Source organism: Canis lupus, chromosome 13 (genome assembly GCF_003254725.2).
Source record: "Canis lupus dingo isolate Sandy chromosome 13, ASM325472v2, whole genome shotgun sequence".
NCBI classification, from domain to species: Eukaryota; Metazoa; Chordata; class Mammalia; order Carnivora; family Canidae; genus Canis; species Canis lupus.
Genome location: NC_064255.1, coordinates 45,254,006 through 45,279,992, shown reverse-complemented (window position 1 = coordinate 45,279,992; position 25,987 = coordinate 45,254,006). Strand labels below are relative to the sequence as shown.

The 25,987-nt window shown below is 42.6% G+C and overlaps 1 protein-coding gene across 18 annotated transcripts in view; it reads right to left on the bottom strand.

The window, feature by feature from the left end:
* The window catches only part of DCUN1D4 (defective in cullin neddylation 1 domain containing 4), an 81,799-nt gene that overhangs the window by 17,624 nt on the left and 38,188 nt on the right, over positions 1-25,987 (bottom strand). For 16 of the 18 annotated variants that reach the window (XR_007401669.1, XM_025435510.3, XM_049092946.1 and 13 more), the window contains 4 exons: positions 23,373-23,487; positions 20,455-20,546; positions 10,637-10,707; positions 6,065-6,156 (listed from right to left, as the gene is read on the bottom strand). Coding sequence is in view for 16 of the 18 variants with exons in the window: in XM_025435510.3 (XP_025291295.1) it covers positions 6,065-6,156; positions 10,637-10,707; positions 20,455-20,546; positions 23,373-23,487 (370 nt within the window). In the remaining 2 variants the exon portion in view is untranslated. The other 2 variants (XM_035705533.2, XM_035705585.2) reach the window with 2 other exon arrangements.

The following is a 25,987-nucleotide window of genomic DNA, read 5'->3' as shown; positions in this document are numbered from 1 at the left end:
GTACAGAAAAATAGGAAAGAACAGTAAATAAGCACCTGTACACCCATCCCCTCGGCTCAAAACAACTCCTGTCATATTTGTGCTCTCTCACATACATGCATTTCCTGTACCATTTGAAAGTAACGTGCCAGCGCTATGGCACTTCACTCCCGAACATTTAAACACCATCATCCCTCGTAATGTGTTATCAATGTGAACTTTCTTAGCTAATATACAACCCATTTACAAGGTTCCCAACTGTTCCCTCAATTTTCTTTATAGATGCTTTTTCTTGATGCGGGATCCCATCAAGGCTCAAGCACTGCTTTTAACTATCTCCTTAGGCCCTAGAAGGATATCCCGCCCTTTCTTCCATCTTTCTTGACCATGTCATCTTTGAAAAAAGTTGTTTTGTAGGATCCCACTTTGTCAGATAAGTTCACTGTATCCCATGAGGAGGCTCGTGATGTCGGTCTGTCCCATTACGAGTGACACTAAATTGATTCTTTCAATTAAGAGTAACATCCCCCCGCCCCCATTCTCCACTCACAGGCACTTTCCTTCCTCTGAAATAGTATGTAATCTATGGGATGCTACCTAGAGACTGTGAATCCTGTTCCTCAACAACCTTTCATCTGGTGGTTACAGCATCCATTGGTGGTACCTGCCTGCATCGACTTTACATTTGAAGACACAAAACGGTGACTCTTCTGACTCTATCTTGCTATTACCCTACTGCCTGGAGTTCTTCTGTAAAGCAAAGTTCTACTCACCACCTTTCTTCTTTTCTGGACTTAAGGCTTTTTGCTTCTTGACATTCAGTGTTATTAATCTTTAGCTGCCTTTATTCTTTTCGATGCACAAACTGTCCTCATTTGGGCAGTCGCCCCTTCAAGCTGGTGCTAGTGTCCTTCTGACGTGTCCCTGTCAGTCTCTGAGAGCATGTCCTTGCTTCTGGCACAACATATTCTAGCTCACCTTGTACTTTCTCTACCCTAGACTTGAAATCAGCCATTTCTCCAGGGAGCTTTGGTAGTGATAAAGCCCTATTTTTATAGGTAAGTGACATAACTGTTTATTTTTCCTGAGGAAGTAGACTAATTGGCTATTTCTACAAACTGATTTTCTGTTCCTAATATCTAGCCCTTAAAAATGAGAACTAAGAGTCATCATTTCCACCAGAGATATTAATGTTTTTCAAAGCTGGATGTGCTTCCTTATATTCCTCTGTAGAGCATTTACCTACTGCTACTAAGTATAAATAATATATATTATAAGTATCATCAATGTAAATATTTTATACAGTTTATAAACTAAAATATGGTTCATAGGAGAGCACACTGATCTATTTTTTAGCAATAAATTTGTGAAATTTGTGAAGGCTTTTTTGTTTTTTGCAGCTAACTACAAAACAGTCCCCATAATCTACTGAGATAATAAAATATCTAAAACCCCAAAACTAGAATAAATGCTTCATTTCTATGAATCTACAATAATTTAGAAGGTCTTTTATTTCTTCCTGATGTTTGTAAACTAAAAAAGATAACAATTCAACTATTTTAGAGAAGGCTTCTTTGAGGAATTGAAATGTTAGTTGACAACTAAAAGCAGAAGCTAGGTATTTTTAGCAGGGAGGTTTTCCTGATAACGGGAACAGCATGTGCAAAGGCCCAGTGGCAGAAGGAGGCATGCCAAAGACGGAAAGGAAACCACAGTGACTAGACAGGGTAGATGAAGAGGGGAAGTGGCTCTAAGATAAGGCTGAAAGGGAGGTGGGGCCAGGCCTTAAAGAGGTTTGTGGTCCATACTGTTTTGTTTTGTTTTGTTTTTAAGTTAAATCCTAGAAACAGTGGAAGCCACCTCCTGGGAGAGACCACAACCGCTGAACTTGCATCTCGAAAAGCTCACTCTGGATCTCTGTGGAGAAAGGCTGGGAAGAAAAAAAAAGATGCTGACAGCCTTGTTAGAGATCTAGTACCAGACTCCAAGTGAGGGGTGATGGAGGCTAAAAGGACACACAAGAAACAGGAGTGGAGGAGGCAGGAGGGGAGCAGGACTTACTCTGCATTGGACATTCTTCTGTATGATTTTTTAAATAGTATAAATAACTAATAATATTTTATTAATAATATGGGGGAGGGTCAAAGAAAACAGACACCAAAATATTTAAGGCCAAGGTCTCTGCTCTTCACTGGAAAGGAAGGTTAAGGACCAAAACCACAGGAAATTGGCCAGGTTTTGGCAGGTGGTTTAGTGTACTCCTGCCCAACGAGAGGAAGAACGGATGTTTGTCTCAACAGATTCAAGGGCAGGGACTCCTCACCTAGACAAGTGTTACTGCTACCCAGCTAAGAAAACGAGATAGCTGTGACTCTTTGGGTAGAACCGCAAGGCCACATGTGAAGTTCTGTAGCAAGCCCGGGAGTCCAGCCACCACCCTGGTCACAGATGTCCTTACGTTTGAAAGACACTCAGAGATCCTGTCCGGAGCGCAAAGCATAAAATGCCCAAAGTGAATTTTTCACTTCATGTATGTACTAAAGACAGTTAGCTACACAGGCTGGAGCTAATATCATCATTAAAGAGTTTCATCTGCTTTGAAAGGGGCCCGACCCCACAGAAGCCTCTGGCCTGACCCCACCAGGGAACAGGCCGCTGAGTCACCCGGCCCGGACCACACACTGCCACCTAGTGGTCGCTCAACGAGATCAAGTGCAGACGGAGTCCCTCCTAACCCGGCCTGGGAAGAAACTGGCAGGGGAAAAGCAGCCCCGTAAAGCAGCCCCGTCTTCAGCCCGTTCCCCTGCTTTTCCGTGCACCACACGTAAGGAAGCCCGTGGTAGCCTTAGAGGGGCAGACCGTGCCACACCACTCAGGGACTGTCCTTTCCCAAAACAAAACGTGCACATACCGTGGGGCCATTTCTTATGTGAGTTTTGCTCCTGCAACAGATTCAGAAGCACCAGGAATCCGGACAACAAGCCTCAGGTTATAAAACGGAAAGCAGTTCTCATGACCCACGGAGAGGCCTTCTTCACCCCTTCACTTAGCCAAAGGTCTTTTTCCAGCCCATCATCAGTTCTATGCAAAGTCAGCCACATCTCTAACACGCTTTTGTTCTGTTCTGCGTACACATCTCTATAAGCTTAATTCATCAGAAGCAACCAAGGCGATGAGTAAAACAAGTAGTCAACTGAAACGAGCTGGGCCTTCTCCGGACTGAGAATAATCTACGGAGCCTGGGGACGACTGCTCCCCACCAGCTGCTGTCAGCTGCTGTGGCTGCTCCCCAGCCCGGGTCAAAGAGGGGGAGTTCTCAGAGCCCAGGTGTGAGCCCCAGTGCATCACCGGCCCTTCATGGCTTTGGAACTGCCGCCAGACCCGCAGAAAGTGGTGGAGCAGATTCAAACCTCTGGTTCGAAAACCCGTGGCCCTTCCGTTTCTAGCACACACGCCCACTGTACAGGAGCCATTTCTTCAAACTTTGCATTTTAATCAAATAGGTATCGTATATACAGACACTCTCATGCACACTTTAATTCCATTTTGAGTTCAAAACACTTCACTGGACAGGTTTAATAAAACCAGAAAGAGATCAAACAAGAACAAAAATCCCAAACAGAAGACAAAATCGGTAACCCAGAAGATGGACTACTTCCCATCTTTACAGCACGTCAGTGATCACTTCTAAGCATTCTTACTTACAGAGCATGCACACCTTACACACACACACACACACTACTTAATTCAAGAAGTCAAAAGACTTTTGAGTCTTTTGATTGGACTTTGCTTCCAAGTCCCTGCCCTGAATGGACTAATTTGTGGATTTTATTTCCCCAGGATGTAGAACAGTGTGGTTGGCACCTCCCAGCTTCTTAAATACTTGCTGAACAAATGATGAATCTAGGGAGGTCAGAGGGAGGGGGAGCGGACGTTCTTAAAACTTGACATTGGACTATTCCGAACTCCACAGAACCTTAAAGGTTATTCTAATGATGTCTTCCTCACTGATTAGGAAAGCAATCTCAGAGTTTCAGACCAAGAAAACAAAGCAAGCTCCTCAATGTCCCTAGAGGGGGTCGGGCTTGTCATTCCACCCTGAAGGGCGAGGACCAAGGGGCAGTCTCCTACAGGAACCCATCTGCCACCAAATGTGTCACACCAAGTGTTAAGCGGAGTTCCCAACAAAGACCCGGCAGGGTCCCTGCAATCCCCTTCTGACTGCCCCCTCCCCCCAAAAATACACAGACCTCCTCCAGGAAACTGCATACCTCCCAGGCAGCGTGACCCTCAAAACACAGGGGAAAAGGCCTGGCACTGTGTAACATTCTTTTGTAAAGACAAATATGAAAAAGAATGTAGAAGTACATAAAAATGGGTATTATCCCCTCCCTCTTAAGACAAATGAAAATGTGCCTGAAAAATATTAATGGTGCTTCCTCTGAAGCCTTGAAATAAAATCTTGATATGGCCACACGTTCATCATCTCCAGGGACCCTTCAAAAGGAGCAGCCATCCTGTGCTGTGTTTGGAAGGCAGTGAGGAAAACAATCAAAGTTAGCATGTTCCCAACACCAAAAAACACAATTTTTAAAGAGACTTCAGAGGGCTTAACTCTAAAATTCTAGAGCATGCTGTCAGGAAGGTGTATCAAGGGTGACTTGACTTTTACCTAACACTCGTTTGCCATCAGACGGTAACTGTTAGAGGAAGAACATGACTTAGGAATCAGAAGTTTGGGGTTTTCTTCCCAATCCTGCCACTTAGTTTAACGTTTCCTGTATCCCTGCTAAGCTTCAGTTTCCTCATTTGCAAAATGTGCAGGATAAAGCCTGATCTGTCTTCCTTAGCAGGCAGCCATGAGGCTCACACGGGAGAGCAGTGAAAAGTGCAATAAGACTACTACAACCAAGTGCAAAGAAAGCACTCTCATCAATAACAAATGGACAATGCTAGCAAGTTGACAAATTCCAAAATTGTTTAAATAAAACCATAAATCCATTTCCACTCCAATTTCAATCCAGTAAATATCAAAGTCTGTTATTCCAAGTTAAAGTGAAAAGGAAAAGAGCCATCCCCCAGCACTTTAGACCAAACTTCTCATGCGAAGAATCAGCACTTCGTCTTCCAGTACCACGAAAACACTGACTCACCCATCCCCACTGTATCCTTCAATGCGGAGTACAGAGTAGCAACTGTTTTCCTGAGTGAAACTCAAGTGCATGTACACCCTCACACATACACGCGTGTGCAAAGTGGACACATAAAAAAAAAACACTATTTCTTTTTTCTTATTCTGGCTCAGGTAACACAAGTAGAAGCTATTACTACTTTTTAATCACTCGAGTAATCAAGCTCCAATTTTGCCAAAGCTAAAATCAGAATATATAAAATAGAAGACATCAAATAACTCATCTGAAAGTCAAAGTTTCTAGTCAACTTTTTCTCCCTACATGTAAACCAGATGCTGGTAATTTGCCTTTGCTATTTTTTAAGCTCTGCAAGTGTGCTAATATGGTAGTCACTGGACACATGTGGCTACCAAGCACTTCAAATACAGTTAATGCAAAATGAGACAGATCAGAAATATAAAATACACACCAGATTTTGAAGATTTAATATGAAGAAAGAACAGCTCATTAATTTTTAAAATACTGATTATATGTTGGAATAATAACATTTTTGGATACTAAATAAAATACGTTAAAATTAATTTTACCTTTAGTTTAACTTTTTTTTTTAATGCAACTGTTAGGAAATTTAAAATTAAACATATGGCTGACATCTACGAGGAGAGGCTGGTCTATTTCTACAGGGCAGATCTGTTCTAGAAGAATACTAAAATAAACAATATACGTTGTATAAAAATTTTAATTGCTAAAATTCATGCATAATGTCCTCTCTTCACCATATAAAAATAGGATTTGGTCTTTATACCTATGGCCACAGGGAAGTCGGCCAGAGCACGTGGCTTCCTCCAGTCACCTAATCCAGGCTCCCTGACATCCCGGGGAGGAAGCAGCCAGCTGGGGAGTGCGTGGAAGCCTCCCCCCAACCTCCAGCCCAGGGCAGCCTCCGGACTTACTGTAGAGAAGTCATTCCTTTTAACCATTCCTGTAGAGTAAAATAACCCATGTTTTGTGCATCCAGTTTCCAAGCTAGGACAAGCATAACTACCTGTATAAAAACAAACAAAAAAATAGACTGATCAAATCAGAATGACAGATCTTAGGAAATGAGACATATCAACAACTTCCCAAATGCTTCTGTTCAGTCACTGAAATATGAACAGGGTAACTTCAAAAACGAGTTCTAGTTTGGAAAACATCTAAAAAGGTTGATAATTAGTCTGCTGACAAGACCTTAGGGAAACATGAACTCTTATGATGCATGATGGTGGAAGTGTAAAGCCATTAACCTCTCCAGAGGGCAGTTCTGCAATATTTATCAAAATTCAAAATGAGTTATTGACTCAGCAATTCCAGGACTTAAGGAAAGTTCTCCTATAGATATACCTGCACATACACACGAAGATGTATATGCAACAATGTTCTCTGTGGTATTATTTATAGCAGCCAAAGACTGAAACAACCAAACATCTATTAATAAGGGACTAATTAAACATTTCCTTGCTGAATACTCTCCACACAAAGGAATACGATGCTGCCATTAAGACAAACCAAGGAGAGCTATCAGCAGAAACAGGGAACAATCTCCAAGGTTTATTAAGTGAAAAGAACAGGAGCAGAGGGCTAAAAAATAAAAAGGTGGGTGGCAGGACAATTGTAATAGTGGAGTTGTATCACAAACACATTAATGTTGGTGAACGGAACCATATACACTGGAGGAATAGGATATAAAATGGCTCAACATTCCCCTAAAGAGGCTGTGCCTGGACCGAGCACAGGCTGAGGCGCACGGCCCAATCACTCCTCAGAGGGGCACCGCTCTTGCTTTGAGTGAATCTTCTGAGACCCTGCAGGTATCAGGAACCGTGATGACTCTAGTTTACGGCACTGCTTACCACTTAGCTGCTTTAGGGAAGAAATGGCCCAGAGATCCTGATGGTGAGTTTAATAAACACCGAAGGTGTAAACACAAAGTTACATTTCAAAAGTACATCAGCTTCCAGCTGTCCGGGACCCTGCACAGGGACACAGCCGGGTCTACCCATCCATGATTGGGGAAGAAGTGGAAGCCTTCCCATCTCACCTACCTCAAAGACCCAAGATTAGAGGAGGAGTAACTAAAAAAGAAAGTAGGTCAGCCCTAGACAGGTAAAGAAGAGGGGCAGGGATTTCCTAGGACCTTCCAGACACTCTGTAGGACTGAGTATCCTGGACGGCTGTCCATACCTAAGGGACACCCAAGTCCTGACCTGGGGACCACATACACACTGCTGAATGGCTACATCTCCATTTGTTGTAACAAAAACCAATGGGGGAAATAAAAACAATGGGGAAAAAAAATAGATGTTTCTGCAAAAGGTGGCCAGGGACTAGCATATTCCACATTTGGAAGTTAATCTGATTTCTTTACACAGGACCTGAAGGCTCACGTCAACTACCAGAAGAACTGCCCTAAAACATTAGTCCTCAGCCCCACTGGGTCAGGTGGTGATGGTGGTAAGAGGATGATATAACATGAAAAAATTAAGGCAAGCAGTCAATTAGAAATCACTTTAGATGATTTCATTAGACTCTGAGAGCCAACACACACATTAAGTACTCCAGAATAGTCATTTAGGAGGTTCAGAACGTCTGTCCTTTTATTTGCCAACAAGTTAGTTTGTAGACTAAAAATGTCCAGCTTTGTCTAATTTATAACTGCAAGATTAATGAAAGGCTTTCTCTCGATGCTGACTTCAAGATTGATGCAAGATTAATGAAAGGCTTTCTCTTGATGCTGACTTCAGCATCAGTTTTCCACCTTGGAAATTATTATCAACGAGAACCCACTGAATCTAAGCCCTTTCATCAAATCTCAATTAAATCAGTACATAACCAGTTTTTAAAGTCACTAGGTTTTTTAGGTTAAAAAATCCAGACTAGTAGGTAGATTACTAGTACTGATTAGCAAACCAATGCATATCATCACAAGATATGATTGCTTAATAGGTTTAAAAAACTTTAACTTAAGAGGCCAGGATCTACTCAGAACTTCCCAAAAAGAGCTTACATGTTCTTCCAATTTACACATTTCTCCTCATGCCTCAGCTTTTCTTGGAATTCTGACTCCAGAATATCAATTTACCTAGGTAAAATAACCCACATTTTTCTAATTCAAACTCAGTATGTTCTCAAACAAAATCTATATTATATATTAAATCCTCTATCAGAAAGGTTTACAGTTCCACATTAACACTTGTTAAGTAAAAAAAAAAAAAATGGTTAGGGCACAGACACACACACACACACACACACACACACACAAAGTATGCAAGAAATGTGCCTAAAAAGCCAAGTTGATATTTACAGTGAGTGTTTCTTTACACAAAATGGACCTTTTCTTATGGTAGCTAATCAGGATGTTAATTACTTAAATAAAGGATTTTGCTGTTGCCTTCGTATATGACAGATTTGAATTTTACAAGCCTGCTTAAATTTCATAAGCTGTAAAGGCAAGGTGAGGGTTTTTAAAACCTTTAAAGTGCTTTAAAGCGTTAAGGCAACAGTGAAGACAAGCCTTTAAAAAATTATTTTATTGCTTATTTTTCAGATGTTAACATTTCTGAAATTGGGATGCATTCACAATTGATGCATATCAGAGTTTACTTAGCAACATTTTTTCTTAGTGATTATAAAAAATACAGCCTCTATCAGTGGCATCTTAGAACTGAAGCACGGTAATAAATACTTTGGAAAAATATTCTAAATTCGGTCTCCTAGTCTAGTCTTCAATGTGACTCGACATTTCAAGACTCTTTTCCTACAGAAACTGACAACGAGAGGCCTCATGACTGCTCCCCAAAAGGATAACAACGGCATCTCTCCATTATGGAGTACTGGTATTTGAAGAACTAGAATCAACACCAGCACTCCCTCCACCCAACAGGTCCTTCTAGGCTGCTGAGAGTAAATGCTCACACAATGCCTCTCACCCTGGAGGCCTGAGCCTGGCCTCTGGATCCCTCCCCTTGGGCCCCACTGGCGTCCTCCAGCCCCCTCTGGCCGAGTGCTGATGACTATGCTCTGGGTAGAACCTTTAGGTCCTCTCTCAGGCCCAAGTCACTCTCACTCCTTACTACTCAGTCCAGAAAACAAACACTCTGCTAACCTTGGCCCAGGCCATCAGGAAACTTCCTTTCATACAGCCAGTAAAATGTTCTTTCCTAGGTCTATGACTAGTCTATGGACCACATCAGGCAAATACTATTGGCCCAGTTGTCCCCAAACCTTTATAGCAAGCTGAATAATTTATTAAGATACCTAAACTGGATCACATTAAAATAAAAAAATACAAGACAAAAATCCATGTAGCGAGCTAAAGGCTCTTTAGAAAATGTAAAGTGTTGGGGGGATTTGGGAGGAGGACAGAGGCACACAAACATTAAGAGTAGAGAAAAGTTTTAACAAAAAAGTGTGGTCTTAATTCCTAGTTTTGTTTTTTTTTTGTTTTTTGGTTTTTTTTGATTTCTAGTTTTCTTTAAAAACATGATATATGCATGGGCACCAGCTAACGAGCCAAGAAGAGTCTGAATGAGGGGGATGATCTCTTAAGATCCCTCCTAGATCATAAATTCATTTAGAATCTGAGACATATTTGTTAAACTGGAGGCTAATACAATATTAAACTGCACAGTTAATGAGCCAGGACACTTGTATGAGCATCATTTTTCATTTTAGTTTGAGAGAGATGATGTAGGAACAGGGAAAGATATTCAACAATAACATGATGATAAGAAGTAAGAAAAAAATCATTAAGCATATAAACTTAACTTCTAATGTAATTTTTTTCTAACGTAATTTTTTAAGGAAATACTTAAGACCTTTATACTAAAAAGCAATCCCAGAGTTAAATTCAATCAGAAGCAAAAGAACTATGAAAAATTCTTGATAATTACAATCTACGCAAAACTCTTACAAGTTATTAATTATTCAAAGATGTGGACAGGGCAGCCTTGGTGGCTCAGCAGTTTAGAGCCGCCTTCGGCCCAGGGCGTGATCCTGGAGACCCCATGTCAGACTCCCTGCATGGAGTCTGCTTCTCCCTCTGCCTGTGTCTCTGCCTCTCTCTCAATCTCTCTGTTTCTCATGAATAAATAAATAAATAAATCTTAAAAAAAAAAAAAAAAAAAAAAGATGTGGATAAACTACATTAGCCCGCACAAATACAGAATAGACCGTGACTCAGTCTCCCGGCTGATCTCTTACTGGAGGTACACAGATCCACATCACTTTTTAAACATCTAATTACTTTATTATCATATCTTTTAGATACAAGAAATGAAACAAGAGAAAAAAAGTGACTAGTTACACCATACCAGTTACAACAAAAAATTTTGCTTAGAAATCAAATTAGAATTGGAACTTATTTCTTAGATTGCCTCATAAAACTAACCCACCGTTACGTCTCTACTGTTGCTTCATTTGTCAAAGGACAAAAGAGTTAAGGAAAATAATCAATTGATTTGTCCAACTTAATAGGTTAGACTTACATTTTCTGGTTCAACACCAATGTCTTCACAAAATTTCTCCATTCCTTCAGGACCTACAACATCATCAGTACCTGTGATGAAATGCAATCTTAGATAAATTAAATCCACCCATGTAAACTATTACTACTAGAGTAGTAACATATTGTTAAAATATTATTAAAGTAAACTAAAATCAAACACTTACAGGCCATAAGCCTTCCTGAAAGAAGAAATCACTGAGTGATAAGTTGAAAACCATTCTGAATTTCTGTTACTTCCTTTTAAAGGATTCGGCTTTACACCGTCATTTAAGTCAATTTATTGCCATGCCTTTCAACCTAGGGACACAGGCTACAAATAATTTATGTTTAAAGATAAGGCTACCTGAGTCCAACTCCTCTGCTCTTTAGCTTAAAGCTCTGACTTATTTTGGTAATAATTTCAATACATACAATCATCTCTGGAAATCTAGCAGGGAACCACACGATCTTCTTTACAAAATTAACTGGGAAACAACATAATTGCTTCTCTTACGTGGGAAAAAAGCAAGGAGTCTTTCTGTTCTTGATAAGGCAGTAAAGCCTCTTTCTTCCCACTCTGGCTTCCGCTCGGTTTCTTCCTGAAAGCACTGCCTACATGTTCCATCTCTACTTCATCTCCCATTCATCCTTCAACCACTGCAATTTGGTTTCTGCTCTCTCTCTACTGAAACTTTTCTTGTCAAGGTCACCAATAACACCTCCCCTGCCAAATCTGATAGGTAGTTGGTTTTTATTTGATCTGACCTTTCTGTGGTATCAGAAACTTTGAAGCAGTTTTTTCTTCCCAAATCTGCCTCCTCCCACAGCGCCTAGAAGTACCCTATTCTCATCTGGTCTTCCTCCTACTTCTCTTTTGGCTCCTTAGCATGTTCCTTTGCTTCTCCCCACTTGTTAAAGCTGATGCACAGAACTCCAGCCTGAAGCCTCCCCTAGTCCATTCGCTACCCTCTCCCAAGCAAGTTTCATCGATGCTCCAGCTCCCGGGCCCATGCTTTTCCCCTTAGTTTGGGGCTGTCTAGCACGCCACTGCCTGGCCGCCCTACCTCCTGTTTAACTGCCACAGCTAAACCCATCTTCTGCCCCCAGCCGCCTCCTGCATTTCACATTTTCAGCCACCACCTCACTGAGTGGATCGTCCTTTCCCTCCTATATCGTCTCACTTGGTGGCGCCACCAGAAATAGAACCCCGGGAGTCATCCTGGACTCTTCCTTCTCCTACACTTTCTACGGCCACTTAGCAACTGCACTGCCAGTTTTTCCTTCCAAATATTTCTTAACTGTACCTCTCCTGTGCCGGCCTGTTCAGGCTTTAGACTCACATTACCACAGCAGGCTCCTCAGGGCCTCCCCAGCTTCACAGCCCCGTACCCTCCAACCCATCCTGCACGCTACCACCTAAAGGAGCCATCCCAAACACAGAAGCCATGCTGGCTTAAAGGCCTTCAATGGCTCCCCACTACCTGGAGATAAAGTCCAAAGTGTGGCATATCAAGTAAGGTTCCCCATGATCTAGTGCCTCCCTTCCTTTGCATCCTTCCAGTCTTTCCACCTCCACATCAAGTTTCTTGAAAATAAATCAACAAACAGTACTCAGCGAATAAAAGCCAAGACCCAGAAACACTTACCTGTGGTTTGCTCCGCACATACGTCCTGACACACACCCAACACCAGATGTACTTTGCGGCCTCAGCCTATCTTCCTCTCCCTTCCCCGTGTTAGCTGGCTGCCTCATTCAGTTTTTAAGACCGAGAGCAGACAGGGGGTCCTCCACTCCTCCCCACCCCCACCTGTGGAGGCTGGGAGGGCCAGTCCCCTGGGCCCCCAGCAATGCCAGGAGAGGTTCTCACATTTGGCACATCTGTGCTAGGTCCCAGCTCAGCCGTCTTTCCAAGTTCCTCAAAAGTAAGAGCTATCGTGTTTCTCGTGTAACCTCAGCAGACCACCTGGCATGGAGTAGTTGCTTTTATAAAGTTTATTAAATGAATGAATGAATGCCAGCATACAGGAGTCACTCTACAGTCTTTGCACAGGACATGCCTCTAGATCTAGCACGCTCTGCAGAATCCACCATCTTCATGTGTCTCCATGTCATCCGGGCAACATTTACTGGACACTGTGTCCCCAGGAAGGGCGACAGAGCAGAGAATTCCTTTTTTTCTTTTTTGGGGGGAAGATTTTATTTTTTTAAGTAATCTCTACACCCAACATAGAGCTTGAACCCACAACCCCAAGATCAAGAGTCACATGCTTACTGAGCCAACCAGGCACTCCAGGAGTAATTTCAACACAAAATAATAATAAAGAGATGCTTGACTGGCATGGTCAGTAGAGCATGCAACTCTTGATCTCTGAGTTATGAGGCCAAGCTCCACGTTGGATGTAGAGATTACTCAAAAAAAATAAAATCTTAAATAATAATAATAAGCCACAATGAATGTATAAAGGTGGTTGCCCTCAACAAAGGATGAATATTAAAATCACCTAGAGGGCTTGTCAGAAATTCTTAGCTCCCCTAAAGTCAAACTCTGCCCTTCCCTTATAGTGCGGCCATGGCAAATATTTTTTCTGCACGCTGTTATTTTCCTTTTGATCACAAATGTGCTATTTTGTTACAAGATGTTTTGTTTCATATATCCAAATCTGTTACCCTTTTATGGGATTTTCTTTTTTCTCCTTTTATTCTACATGTTTTTCTATGTATTCCTAATTCTTTTATCTTGATTACTAGGGGAAGGGAGCTATTCTTCAAACAAAAGTTTAAAAACTGAAATCTTTAAGTAATAAATACTTAAATATTAAGACAATAATAAAAGTTACTATCCAAATAAAAGATTACTGTATTTTTAATTCAGTTATTTTTTTGCTACATTAATAAACATCATACAAGTTTTCATTTAAAAGTGAAAAAAATTAGAAAGCAAGTTTCCCTTCCAACCTCTCCCTACTCCTCGGAGACAATAATTTATTAAAAATGCCTTTAAGTAACCTTCCCAAAATAAATTGTTTATAGAATTCTATGTGCATGGAATAGGTATCTATTTATTTGCTGTTTGTTTATCTATGAAATTCTCTGTGGCTTTCCGGGCATAATTTGATCATTTCATCTCCAACAAGTGACCATTTTTGCCTCCTCCTTTCCATTTATCCCCCATTCTTTCTACCTCTCCTCTAACAGCACTGGCTCCTCATTTCCAAAACAAAGGCGAATAAGTGGCACAAAGGTAAGCATCCTTATCTCCTTCTTCACTCAAATGAAAATACATTTACCCATCTGATCGACTGCTAGCTTTGGCTTTGAGAGTGCATATGCCGACGTGTGTGCAGTCATGGGTATGTTATACAAATGACACATGAATACATCCACAAAGGAAAATAAAATACTCAGACAAAAGTCAGGGCAAAATAGACTAAAGAGAAAAGCTGTTTTCTCCCTTTCTTTACCAATCGGGCACATCTCCTCTCAAGATTTTTATGCTCATATATGTGCAAATATACAATGAAATCACTTTTAAGTTTGTTTCTCTACACACAAGGGTTCATGCTACACCTATAAATCCTTCACCGAGCTTTTGTCACTGTGTATGCCTGGTGACCCCCTGGAGAGCACCCCCGCCACCACTGCCAGCGGAGGCGGCACTCATGGGGACCCTGTGCATGGCTCACTGTTCTTTACATCGTTCATCGTTACATCACTGTTCTTTACATCGTTCTGCTACTGTAAAGAATTTCGGCCATGAGATCAAAGAATAACTTCTCATAAGGAAATAGCCACATATTCCTATTTCGCTAAGTGGCTTTGTTTCTAGGAACAGACGTCTGTTTTTTTGGTATATACTGAGAGGATTCCTCGGGAGGTAGTTGCAGATCTGAAAACATTACTTTATAATTCTGTTAAAATTCCTGCCCCTTTTGGTTTCCATTCCTCCTGATTTAAAAGCTCTTTTGCCATAATGTGTTCTTTAGCCTGGCGAGCCGCCCATCTTCCCCAGGCCTGTGCACAAGGCCTCGGCGGGTCCTGGCTTCCTCCCCACCCCGTCCGCCCTCCCACCTGGCCACTGACACTTCTCTCGCCAGCATGCATCCCAAAGGCGATGCTTCTCAGTTTGTCTGTTCGTTGCACTAGAAAATCAGGTGAGTGCACCCCAGGGCCTGGCAAACAGCAAATACCTCAAAGGAGGTTTGCCGAGGTATATGGTGCAGTGGTTAAGTTCTCCAGTGTTTTTTCCTTTCTTCCAGATTTTATGCAATGCCACTGTCATGTTACCTGTATATACTTGCATCTGGGTTTGGGGTTTTGTTTTTTGGTTTCTTTTTTTGAGATTTTATTTATTTATTTGAGCGAGAGAGAGCACAAGCAGGGGTGGGGAGGGACAGAGGGAGAAGGAGACACAGAGCCCAACACAGAACTCGATCCCAGGACCCTGGGATCATGACCTGAGCTGAAAGCAGACACTTAACCTACTGAGCCACCCAGGAGCCCCGCATCTGTTGTTTTTAAACAGCAAGGTTTTAACCACATGACTTGCAGTGCAGGACTCTGCCAAAAGTAGTATTTTATCCTAAAAATAGTAAACTATAGCTTGTTAACATTATGTAAAAGATACCCAAAATCCGGATATCTAAAACAACTGTTCTCTTTTTGTGATTATCTCTCTCGTGCACACATTTAGATTCAGTTATAATCACACTGTTGGGATTAGGATCGTATTTACACTAAATTTATGAATCCACTTGTAGAATTCAGCCATCTTAATTCTAACATTAAGAACTGAGAATTCTTAATTCTGAATATGCAACTGGATAACACAAAGTGGGTTAGAAGTGAAGCATGAAGGAGATTATTTTTAAAAGTTGTATCTAAAATCATTAAGTTGTGGAATGCCCTAACAAGAGAGCGGAGATACATCTGGAAAGCAGATGTACAGACATTAATCTGAAAAGAGTAGTTTCTCCCACTGTCCCAACCATTTTAGGCACTGCCCCTAAAAAAATATATTTGACCTTTTGAATGATGGCCCAGGGCCCTCATAGTGAAGTTTCCATAATGCCACCATGCTGCATCCCTGAGGCAAACAAGGCCACGCTGCCCCCTACGGCTGTTTTTGCCCTCTGCTCCCTTGCTGACAGGCCACTGGGTCACTGAGCACCTGCTCCTCCTGGTCCCTGATCTTACTGCAGTAAACCAAAACATAAGCCTGTCCTAGAACTTAATCCAAAATAGAAACTAAGGGGCTTCCATTCAGGACCTGGGAGTATGTCTATGATCTGCTTGTGGGAGCTTCCCGATAACTCTGAATTCAGCATTGGCATGTGCATATTTGGCTGAATGCCTTACTCTTAGATATATTTCAGAAAATGGAAATTATTAGGTAAATTTTTGATGCAAAACTGGTTCTTTTCAAGCTATTGGAAAGAAATGGGACTCCAGTTTCAGATGGAGGTTAAATAGCACTCGTCCACCTTCCTTTCTCAAGTCACAAAGACGTAAGGACCAAAGTCCAAAAGGGAGGAAACCTACGACCACAGCGCCCGGGAGGAAGAGCCTCCAGTGGAGTGGGTTTCATTAATTACATGTCTGAGAATCAGAAATGGAGCTGATAGGGATATTAAAAGGGGAGAGGCTACATCCCAGAATGTGTAAAGCAGTGCTGGGGTTAACAGGCCAGTAAGGAGCTAGGCTCAGGATGCAGGAGCCTCAGGCAGCAGAGGGCAGGGCAAGAAGTGGAACCGAGAACTCTGGGTAGATGTTGGAAGAACTAAAGGGGCACCCCTATGAAACAACTCCTCCACCAAGGCCTGTATGATCCACTCCAGATTAAAGTGCAGGGAGTCCACCCAAACCGGCTAGCTCTTTCCTAAGGACACAGAACTCAGCATGGGTGTTAAAGCCTTCCTCGTGCTAGCTAGCTCATCCCATAGCACAACCTGACAGTCACCCTGGTCATCTCACCATTCGTTATTATTATTATTCACCATTGAATAATGATCTACAGCTCACATCCATGTGCTTGAGATCATTAAAAGTGAAAACTTTAATTGGGGCTCTGAATGATTCCCCAATTTTAAGCCATTTTCCCTTATAAAATGAGAATGGTGGATAAAAATAGGGATAGCCATACCTACAAAACTTTTGCAAGGATGAACTGCAAGGAGCCATCTGACAGGGATCTCAAGGAACCTAAAGAATGTGGCTTAAACTTTATCCCAAATGTCACCGTCCTGAGCCAGAAGAAAGCAAACAAGAAGGAAAACTGTAGCCTGTTCTCTTCTTAAAGGAAACAGAAGTGTGGTCATACCATGGAAAAATTATGTTTGCTTGTAAAGGAAGACACACACACACACAAATCAAAAGAGCTGTGCTCTGACGGTAGAAGTGTACTTTTTGTCTGTTTAAAACATCCTTTTCTTAACTCACTTCATAAAAATCGCTATGAACCAAGATACAAAAGCAAAAAACCTTCATAATCAAAGTGATACAAATATGAGAAAACTCTTCATCCAGCACCCATCTATCAAACGCCTGGCAGAGTGCCAACCACTTTTCTTAGGAATACAAAATGTCTTCAAGAGATTCATTTCTTCATGATGTGACATGGAAATACATATGTTCAAATACTATGTAAGCATTTGTATGAATGTCCATGCCCTGCAAACACAATCCAGCTCAAACCTGTTCAAATTACGAAGGAGAATTCATTAGAAAGATACTGAGGTGGTTAACAAAAAATCCAAAGACCTCCAGGAATCAGAATCATGCCCTTTCAAGTCTACCACCCGAAGAGAAAGATACTCTTCTCCTAGCTTCAATCTGAAAATCTCAGGAAATGTTATCTGATTGGTCTGGCCTGAGTCATCTGCCAGCCCCATGGCACAACATCTGTGGCCAAAGGGGCCAGGCTCTTACGAGAAAATGGATAGGTACACAAAGATAAATGCAAAATGGATGAAAGATCTAAATGTGAGACAGAAATCCATCAAAATCCTAGAGGAGAACACAGGCAGCAACATCTTTGAACTTGGCCACGGCAACTTCTTGCAAGACACGTCTATAAAGGCAAGGGAAACAAAAGCAATAATGAACTATTGGGACTTCATCAAGATAAAAAGCTCTGCACAGCAAAGGAAACAATCACCAAACTAAAAGGCAACCTACAGAATGGCAGAAGATATTCACAAATGACCTATCAGATAAAGGGCTAGTATCCAAGATCTATAAAAAACTTATCAAACTCAACACCCAAAAACCAAACCATCTATTCAAGAAATGGGCAAAAGACATGAACAGACATTTCTCCAAAGAAGACCTACACATGGCCAACAAGCACAGGAAAAAATGCTCCACATCACTAATCATCACGGAAATACAAATCAAAATCACAATGATACCACTTTAGACCAGTGAGAATGGCTAAAATTAACAACACAGGAAACAATAAATGTTGGTGAGGACGTGGAGAAAGGGGAGCCCTCTTGCACTGTTGGTGGGAATGCAGGCTAGTGCAGTCACAATGGAAGACTATGTGGAGGTTCCTCAAGCAGTTAAAAATAGAGCTACCCTACGACCCAGCAATTGTACCACTAGGTATTCACCCAAAGAAACAGATGCAAAAAAAATAAAAAAAATTAAAAAAAACAAAAAAATTAAAAAAAAAAAAAGAAACAGATGCAGTGGAACGCCGGAACACCTGCACCCCAATGTTCACAGCAGCAAGGTCCACAATAGCTGAACTGTGGGAGGAGCCACAACGTCCTTTGGCAGATGAATGGATAAAGAAGATGTGGTCTATACAGACAGTGGAATATTACTCAGCCATCAGAAAGGACGAGTACCCACCATTTGCTTCAATGTGGATGGAACTGGAGGGTATTACACTGAATGAAATAAGTCAATCAGAGAAAGACAATTATCATATGCTTTCATTCATATGTGGAATATAATAGTGAAAAGGACCAAAAGGGAAACCGAGTGGGGAAAAAATTAGAGGAAGACAAACTATGAGAGACTCCTAACTCTGGGAAACAAAGGGTTGCAGAAGGGGGGGTGATGGGTAACTGGGTGAAGGGCATTAAGGAGGATAAGTGATGTGATGAGCACTGAGTGTTATACTATATGCTGGCAAATTTAATTTTAATTAAAAAATAATCATTTTAAAAATCACCATAACATCCCCCCCCAAAAAAAATCACCATAACAAATGATGAAAAAATTTGAAATATTGTGAAAATTGGGATCCCTGGGTGGCGCAGCAGTTTGGTGCCTGCCTTTGGCCCAGGGTGCGATCCTGGGGATCCAGGATCGAATCCCACGTCGGGTTTCCGGTGCATGGAGCTTGCTTCTTCCTCTGCCTGTGTCTCTGCCTCTCTCTCTCTCTGTGTGACTATCATAAATAAATAAAAATTAAAAAAAAAAGAAATATTGTGAAAATTGCTAAAACATGACATAGAGACACCAAGTAAGCAAATGCTGTCCGAAAAATGGTGTAGGAAGATTAGCTTCATGCAGGGCCACCCCAAATCATCAAGCTGTAAAAAACACAGTACCTGAATGCTTAATAAAGTGAAGCACATCAAAACGAAAGACAAATAAAAAACAAAAACAAAAGAAACCTACACATGCTGGGGGCGCTTGGTTGGTTCAGTTGGTGGTGTGTGCAATTCGTGATCTCAGGGTCATGAGTTCAAGCCTCACGCTGGGTGGAGAGATTACTTAAAAATAAAATCTTAAAAAAAGAAAAAGAAAGAAAGAAAACGAAAAGGGTGAGGCAGGGAGCGGGGGGAACAGCAAGATCAGACCACAGGAGGCACCCTCGCTTTGACACCTAATGAAAGGGTAGGAGAACTAGTTATGAAAAATGTCCCGTAAAGTACAAAGAAGGCTATTAGGCTAATTAAGGGGCTTCGAAGATGTACAACGAGGGCTGTCAGATGGAAAAGCAGAGAGAAAACACTCCAGGTGGAGGAATGGCAGTGAGTCAGGTCTTCCAACCTGTAGGTTGCAGGGAGTTTTCAACAAGAGGCGAAGCTGGAGGGGACTGCTAGGGAATCACATGTACAATCTATTCAGTTTTCTTGTTTTTGTTTTTGTTTTGTTTTTTTAAATAAGACAACGGGAGGCCCGTGAAACCTAGCTGGGAGCAGAGACAGATATGACAGGAAAATCGGTTTGCAAGGGGCTGAAATCATCAAATTTATAGGCTATGAAAAGGCCAGAAACACGGCAAAGAGGAAAGGGAGAGGAGCCTTTGGCTCAAACTTGTCTGGAAACACTCCTTTTCTTTTTGCACTGCACACAGCCACAGTGACAAACCACCCCTGGATTTCAGTATGATATTACCCAACCAGTTATTGTAAGTTGCAAAAATAGGACTGAATTTAAGACATTTTAAATGACAAAACAAACATTTTCTGCCAAATGATCTTTCAAAATAGACACTTAATATAAGAGATTCCATTGCACATAAGGGTTCAAAGCAGCAAAGCTTATTTTAACTTTGATGTACAAACCAAACAGTCACCCACTCCCAGCATTCTAAATAGGTTTCCTAGCAATCCCGAGTATTTCTCCCAAGTGCATTCATCTTTTCAGTTCCCTTCTAGTGTTCTGAATTCTTTGGCTTAGCTGCTGTCTATAAATAGGACATTTGGTGATTTGTTTCGACGATGTTCCCTCCCTCAAACAGGAAGAGACAGCACACAAACCACATCAGAAAAGTGCACATTTTTAAATCCTTTAATCCTCCCTGAGATAGTCCTTATTTTCACGAGGTTCAGTCTGAGATCATCTAAATGAGGACCTACCTGCATATTCGTAGAACCACTCTAAGCATCTCTTACTTGAAAAGGCTTCTTCTTCCGTCTTTATTCTGGTTGAATCATATTTCCTATACATGCTAGAAATCGAGAAAGGAGTCTGAAGTTATTTTAAAAGGCTGAGTTTCTCCTAAGTAGTAGATCGTTTTCATTCTTTCACCCAAACCAGACATCTATTCAGTATTTCCAGTTTATGTTAAACATTCTACTTCCTGCATTTGAAAGTTTCAGTTTTTTTAACTACAGGCAGACCCAAAACAGAACTGAATGGTAAATTCGTGATATACGTCTTTGCTCTGATTAAGAAGTCCTCAGTTAAGAACTGATCTGATGTATTCCCCTCTGCCTCATGAGCGAGAATGACTACAGAATGATAGAATGAGACACAGCCAGAAATGGCTACGGTGTCTTCTTCAAGGGTTGACCCTAGAACTCATTCACAGGACATGGCTCTGCATTAAATTCTCCGGACTTTCATGTCTTATGAGTCAGGGCGGGCACAGAACACAGTCTAAAGAAGAACCTGTCAGTATTAGACAGGTCAAGGGAACACTAAGCAAATAAAAAGAAACACTAAATTATGCGCAAGCCTCCGGGGGGGGGGGGGAACCTCAGGACAGAGAGGTGCAGAGGAACCCTGGCTTCCACCAGCCCCCCGTAATGCCCCATTGTGGTAGAAATACCCAGCATGAGCTGGAGGACGGAGTCAGGAAGCCCAGTGGCCTCCTCCTGCCAGCAGTGTGACTTTCTGCAGGAATTCTTTATTTCACAATGACCTGGGGCTAAGAACCAAGATTTTCCCTACCTGGGGAGGGGAGAGATGGCAGGATCTTTAAAATAGTCATTTTAATAGAAAAATTTTGAGTATATAATTTTTCTTTCCCTCATTTATATATAAATTGCCTCAATAGGTGTGGTGTATACATATTTATGATTATTTACGAATACGGTTTTAATTTATATATTATATGTTGCAAAGATCATACATAATTACTTTTTAGTAAGTTTTTAGTCGTGACCTAGACATTCACCCGAGTATCTATCTATACCTCTGATTAGAGATTCGGGTTTTAATAGTGAACATGGCTATAGAGTATTAAGATACTGAAACTGCAAACCACTCGTTTTGTATTTCTTCTACAAGAGACAGCCATGGTACCCAGAAAAAACAGTGGGTACCGGCCAAGGGTTCAAACATACAGGTTCCAATCTTGGGCCTAGACATTCTCAACTCACAGGATATAACTGGTCAACAATACAGAGACCTACATATGACACTGCAATATTTGAATTGCCTAAAAATACTCTACATAAAAAAAGGACAATTGGATAGCATTCAGTAGATAAAAGAAAAATACTGACACATGCTTATTACATGGATGAACCTCAAAAACATCATGCTAAGTGAAAGAAGCATGACACAAAAAGACCACTCCACGTGAAATGTCCAGAAAAGGCAAACCTGTAGATGGAAGCTGGACTGGTGGTTGTGGGGGGCTTGGGGGTGGGAACAAGGGGTGACTGTGAATGGCATCAGGGATCTCATTGGGGGGAAAGAGGGCGGAGACGTTCTAAACCTGGTTTGTAGTGATGGTCACCTAACTTTTAACTACTTAGTAAAAATCACTGAATCATATACTTAACGTATATGGTATGTAAATAAAATTGTATGGTAAATAAATAAAATTGTTTTTTTAAAAAGCCCAAGAAAGAAACTCAGCTAAAGCTATAGACCCCTATGCCTCTGGTGGCCAATGAAATGCTATCAGTAAGGGTATTTCACACCCTTCTGCAACACAGCTACTAGTTTTTAAACTAGCTTTTTCACACTAAATTGTATCAGACTGTGGTGAGAAAAAACAAGTGCCACATATTAGAGTCACAAAATGCTGTGTGGTGATTAGAATTCAACAGTTCCGTGACAATAACATCTACACTACCAAAGAAGTATTAAGTGACCTGGCTTCCCAAAGCTACTGAAAATCACTAGACATTGCTGGGGATGGTCTTCTCAGTCACTGCTATCTTCCTATAGATGGTATTTTCTACTCATCTGGGATATGAAGAGTTGACACCACTTTCACATTGTCGGAGTCCATCTTATCCTTCCAACCTAGCTGGGGCAGATTAGGTATCACAGCAAGAAAGAAACAGAAAAATCTTATCTCATCCCTTTGATTTTTAGATGTGAATATTCAGGCCCATTAGTGAGGTAACCTACAGAGCCAGAATGGAGGAAAATGGAAAAAAGGCAGAAAAGATTGAAGTTACGATGTCTGTTTATTGTCTTAAAAAAAAAAAAAAAAGAGAGAGAGAGAAAGAGAGAGAGAAGAGAAAAAATGACTCATGAAAATCAAGGTGATCTAATAAAGATACCTAAAATAAATAAGTCAAATGACTTTTAGAGTCACCAAAATTAAGCAGTTCCCTTGTCTGAAAGAGAAGTGGTTTACACAGTCTCCTTTTTCACCGTTTCTAGCAAAGTCTCACTCATCTGAGCCTCAAGCTCTGCTCGGCTAACACTCCAAGCAGACTGAGAGCTTCCAGCTGCCGCAGTGCTCCCCAGCCTCTCGGCCCAGGTCCCCTGCGGAAGCAAGCACTCGGCCCTGTGGTTGTGTGTGGTAAGTGAGACCCTCGTAGAGAACAGATACGTACCGACCCGGTGGTCCTCAACAGGCACAGACGACAAGCCCTTAAAAGGAAAGAAAGAAACTCTACACCAGTTTTGGTGGATCAACGGACTGAGAGAAAACTTCAATTTCTAAGAACTCGACTTACCTAATTTGGTTTTTGTTTTATAAACCCACACGTAAAAGAAACATCACAAGGTAACTACACTTTGAAAATGTTAATTCAAATTCTTTGATACACGTCACCGAGTTTGATCTACTGTCTCTGCGACATACCCATCGTGTCTACTTTTCTTGGCGGATAAGTCATCTCCGGAGGCAGGTCTCCTCTTTTTCCTCGGCGGCATCACTTTACTAAAGCAGTCTGAAGAGCTGCAAGACCGCAGGCTTCCTGGGGACAGAGAGCCATGGGGCACAACGGCAGGGTTAGCCACAGCCCAGCATTCCCAGAGCATCCCACCCGCCAAATTAAAAAATGTTCATGGCCTGTAGTGTTAAGGGGTTAGATGGTCTCCGTAAATGTTCTAAGGTAAAAAAAAAAAAAAAAAAAAAAAGGGGGGGTTTAGTTCCTCTTTGAGAAAATGTTACAGTCAAGAAATAAACCTTGCAACGACACAAGTCAATACTCCCCCCACTAAAACCACATGAGAAACGGAAGTAATCACAATTTCCATTTACTCTCCAAAAACACTAATATAAATCATCAGAGCTTCCAGTGTCTTTTACGTGGCAATGTTCCTTCCAAAGGAACCGCACCGCTATCTCCTTTGTGTATGTCATCAGGCAAGGCCAGGTCAGCCAGTCACCTTGACTCTAAAATACAAACAAGCACATCAGCCCCAATACTCTTCTCTAAGTTTCGAGAGATATCTGATCTTAAAAAACAAAAAACAACAACAAAAAGAAAAACAGGATTTAGATTTTTTTGCACAGCAGTCTGCTATGATCTTGAACAAAATTTCCATAATAATTTTTCATCCATTTCTGCCACTTTCCGCCAGGATTTTCAGAAGCATGACTTTAATTGGGTGAAAGATGTTCACGTGTAGTAACAACCGACAATCCCAGCAAGGAGCACTTACAGAGACCTCCCTGGGAGCCAGGCCCATTCCCAACACTTATACCATGTCGTCACTTGTTAACCTCCTACCAGGCTTATGAAAAGAGAAGTATTGGGACTGCCTATGCCGATCAGAGAATAGGGGCAGGGCAGGGAGAGGTTAGGCAAAACTTTAATTCAAACCCAGGTAGTCCCTGCTTCCGACGGTCTAAAACCCTTACAAATTACGAAACAATTATAAGATCATTAAAATGTGCCCATCCTGGCACAGGCGTTATCACATATGCCATTTGGGTCCCACAATAACCCCGAAAGCCAGGCAGGACAGGGATAATTATCTGTACGGGACAGATGGGGAAAACCAAAGCCTGGGCATCCAAGTGATTTTCCAAAGGCCCCAAAAGTGTCTAGGGACGAATTCTGGACCCCCGTCTCTCTCCTCCTTCCAGCAGCCCGTTCCCGGAAGGCCCTGGGCTCTCAGGGAGTCAGAGGACGAGAGAGCAAAAGGGTGCTGGTGTCTGAACGATCCGCATTCAATGCATCAGCTCTAGCCCTTCACCCAACTAGGGGGCTTGGTCAGTCACCGACCGGGTCTAGTTCATCATTTAAAGAGTAAGAACTGGGATACCTCCTTCTCAGGGTTTTTTTTTGTAAGCTTTTATTTATTTACTCATGAGACACACACAGAGAGAGGCCGAGACCCAGGCAGAGGTGAGCAGGCTCCCCGCGGGGAGCCCGAAGTGGGACTCGATCCCGGGACCCCGGGGTCGCGCCCTCCACCACTGATGTGTCCCCCGCTCAGGAGTTTTACGGAGACAAACACCCGATAAGAGCTTGGGCGCCAAGCCCTGCGTGAGGACCAACGCTGGGGATGGGGCAGGGGGGAGGCAGGGTGCGGCCAGGGCCAGGCCGGACCCCACGGTGGTGGCATCCCCATGCTGCCGGGCCGAGAGCCGGGAGAGGAAGGCTGGGGAGGGCGGCGAGCGGCAACAGATGGTGACGGAGCAGGAGCAGAGGCCTGAGGCCCATGCCCCGACGGCCCTTCTGGAAGTCTGCTCCGAGGCCGGGGACGGCACAGTCAGTAGCTCACGGTCAGGACCCCGGGAAGGGCCACCATCGGGTGCCCGGGGTGACCGACGAACTTCAGGAGCCAGGAATGTGCAGCCGCACCTTTCGGGCCACAGACCAGGGCCAGAGCCCGACCTGGGCAGGTGTCCTGCACCGCGTGATGGAGCCTGTGCCGCCACCGTCCCGCCTCCCCCCTCAGCACAGAAGCGACCCTCGGCCGCCCCTCTCCAGGTCCCCACCAGGCCCCATCCTGCCGAGGATGGGAGACACAGGCCCAAGGCACCCGCAGCCCCACGGCGGCAGGAGTGACCGGGAGAGGAAGGGGGGGAAGCACTGCCCACACCACATGCGCCCCATCTTCCCTGCAAAACAGTCCTATTCAGGGGACCCCTGGGGGGCTCAGCGGTTTAGCACCTGCCTTCGGCCCAGAGCGTGATCCTGGGGTCCCGGGATTGAGTCCCACGTCGGGATCCCTGCGTGGAGCCTGCTTCTCCCTCTGCCTGTGTCTCTGCCTCTCTCTCTGTCTCTCATGGATAAATAAATAAATCTTTAAAAAAAAAGAAAAATGGGCCTGTTTATAAACAACCCTAAAGCATACAAAACGGTCCAAAGAGTGTCAGAGTGACTCAAGCTTTTGCAAAAAAAAAAAAAAAAAAAAAAAAATTCTTGTCCCTGGATGCTGCGGGGTGGGGTGTGCACGATGCAGCAGCAGGGCCCCCAGCCGGCAGGCCCCCACCACCACCCCCCCGCTGTCCACGAGGAG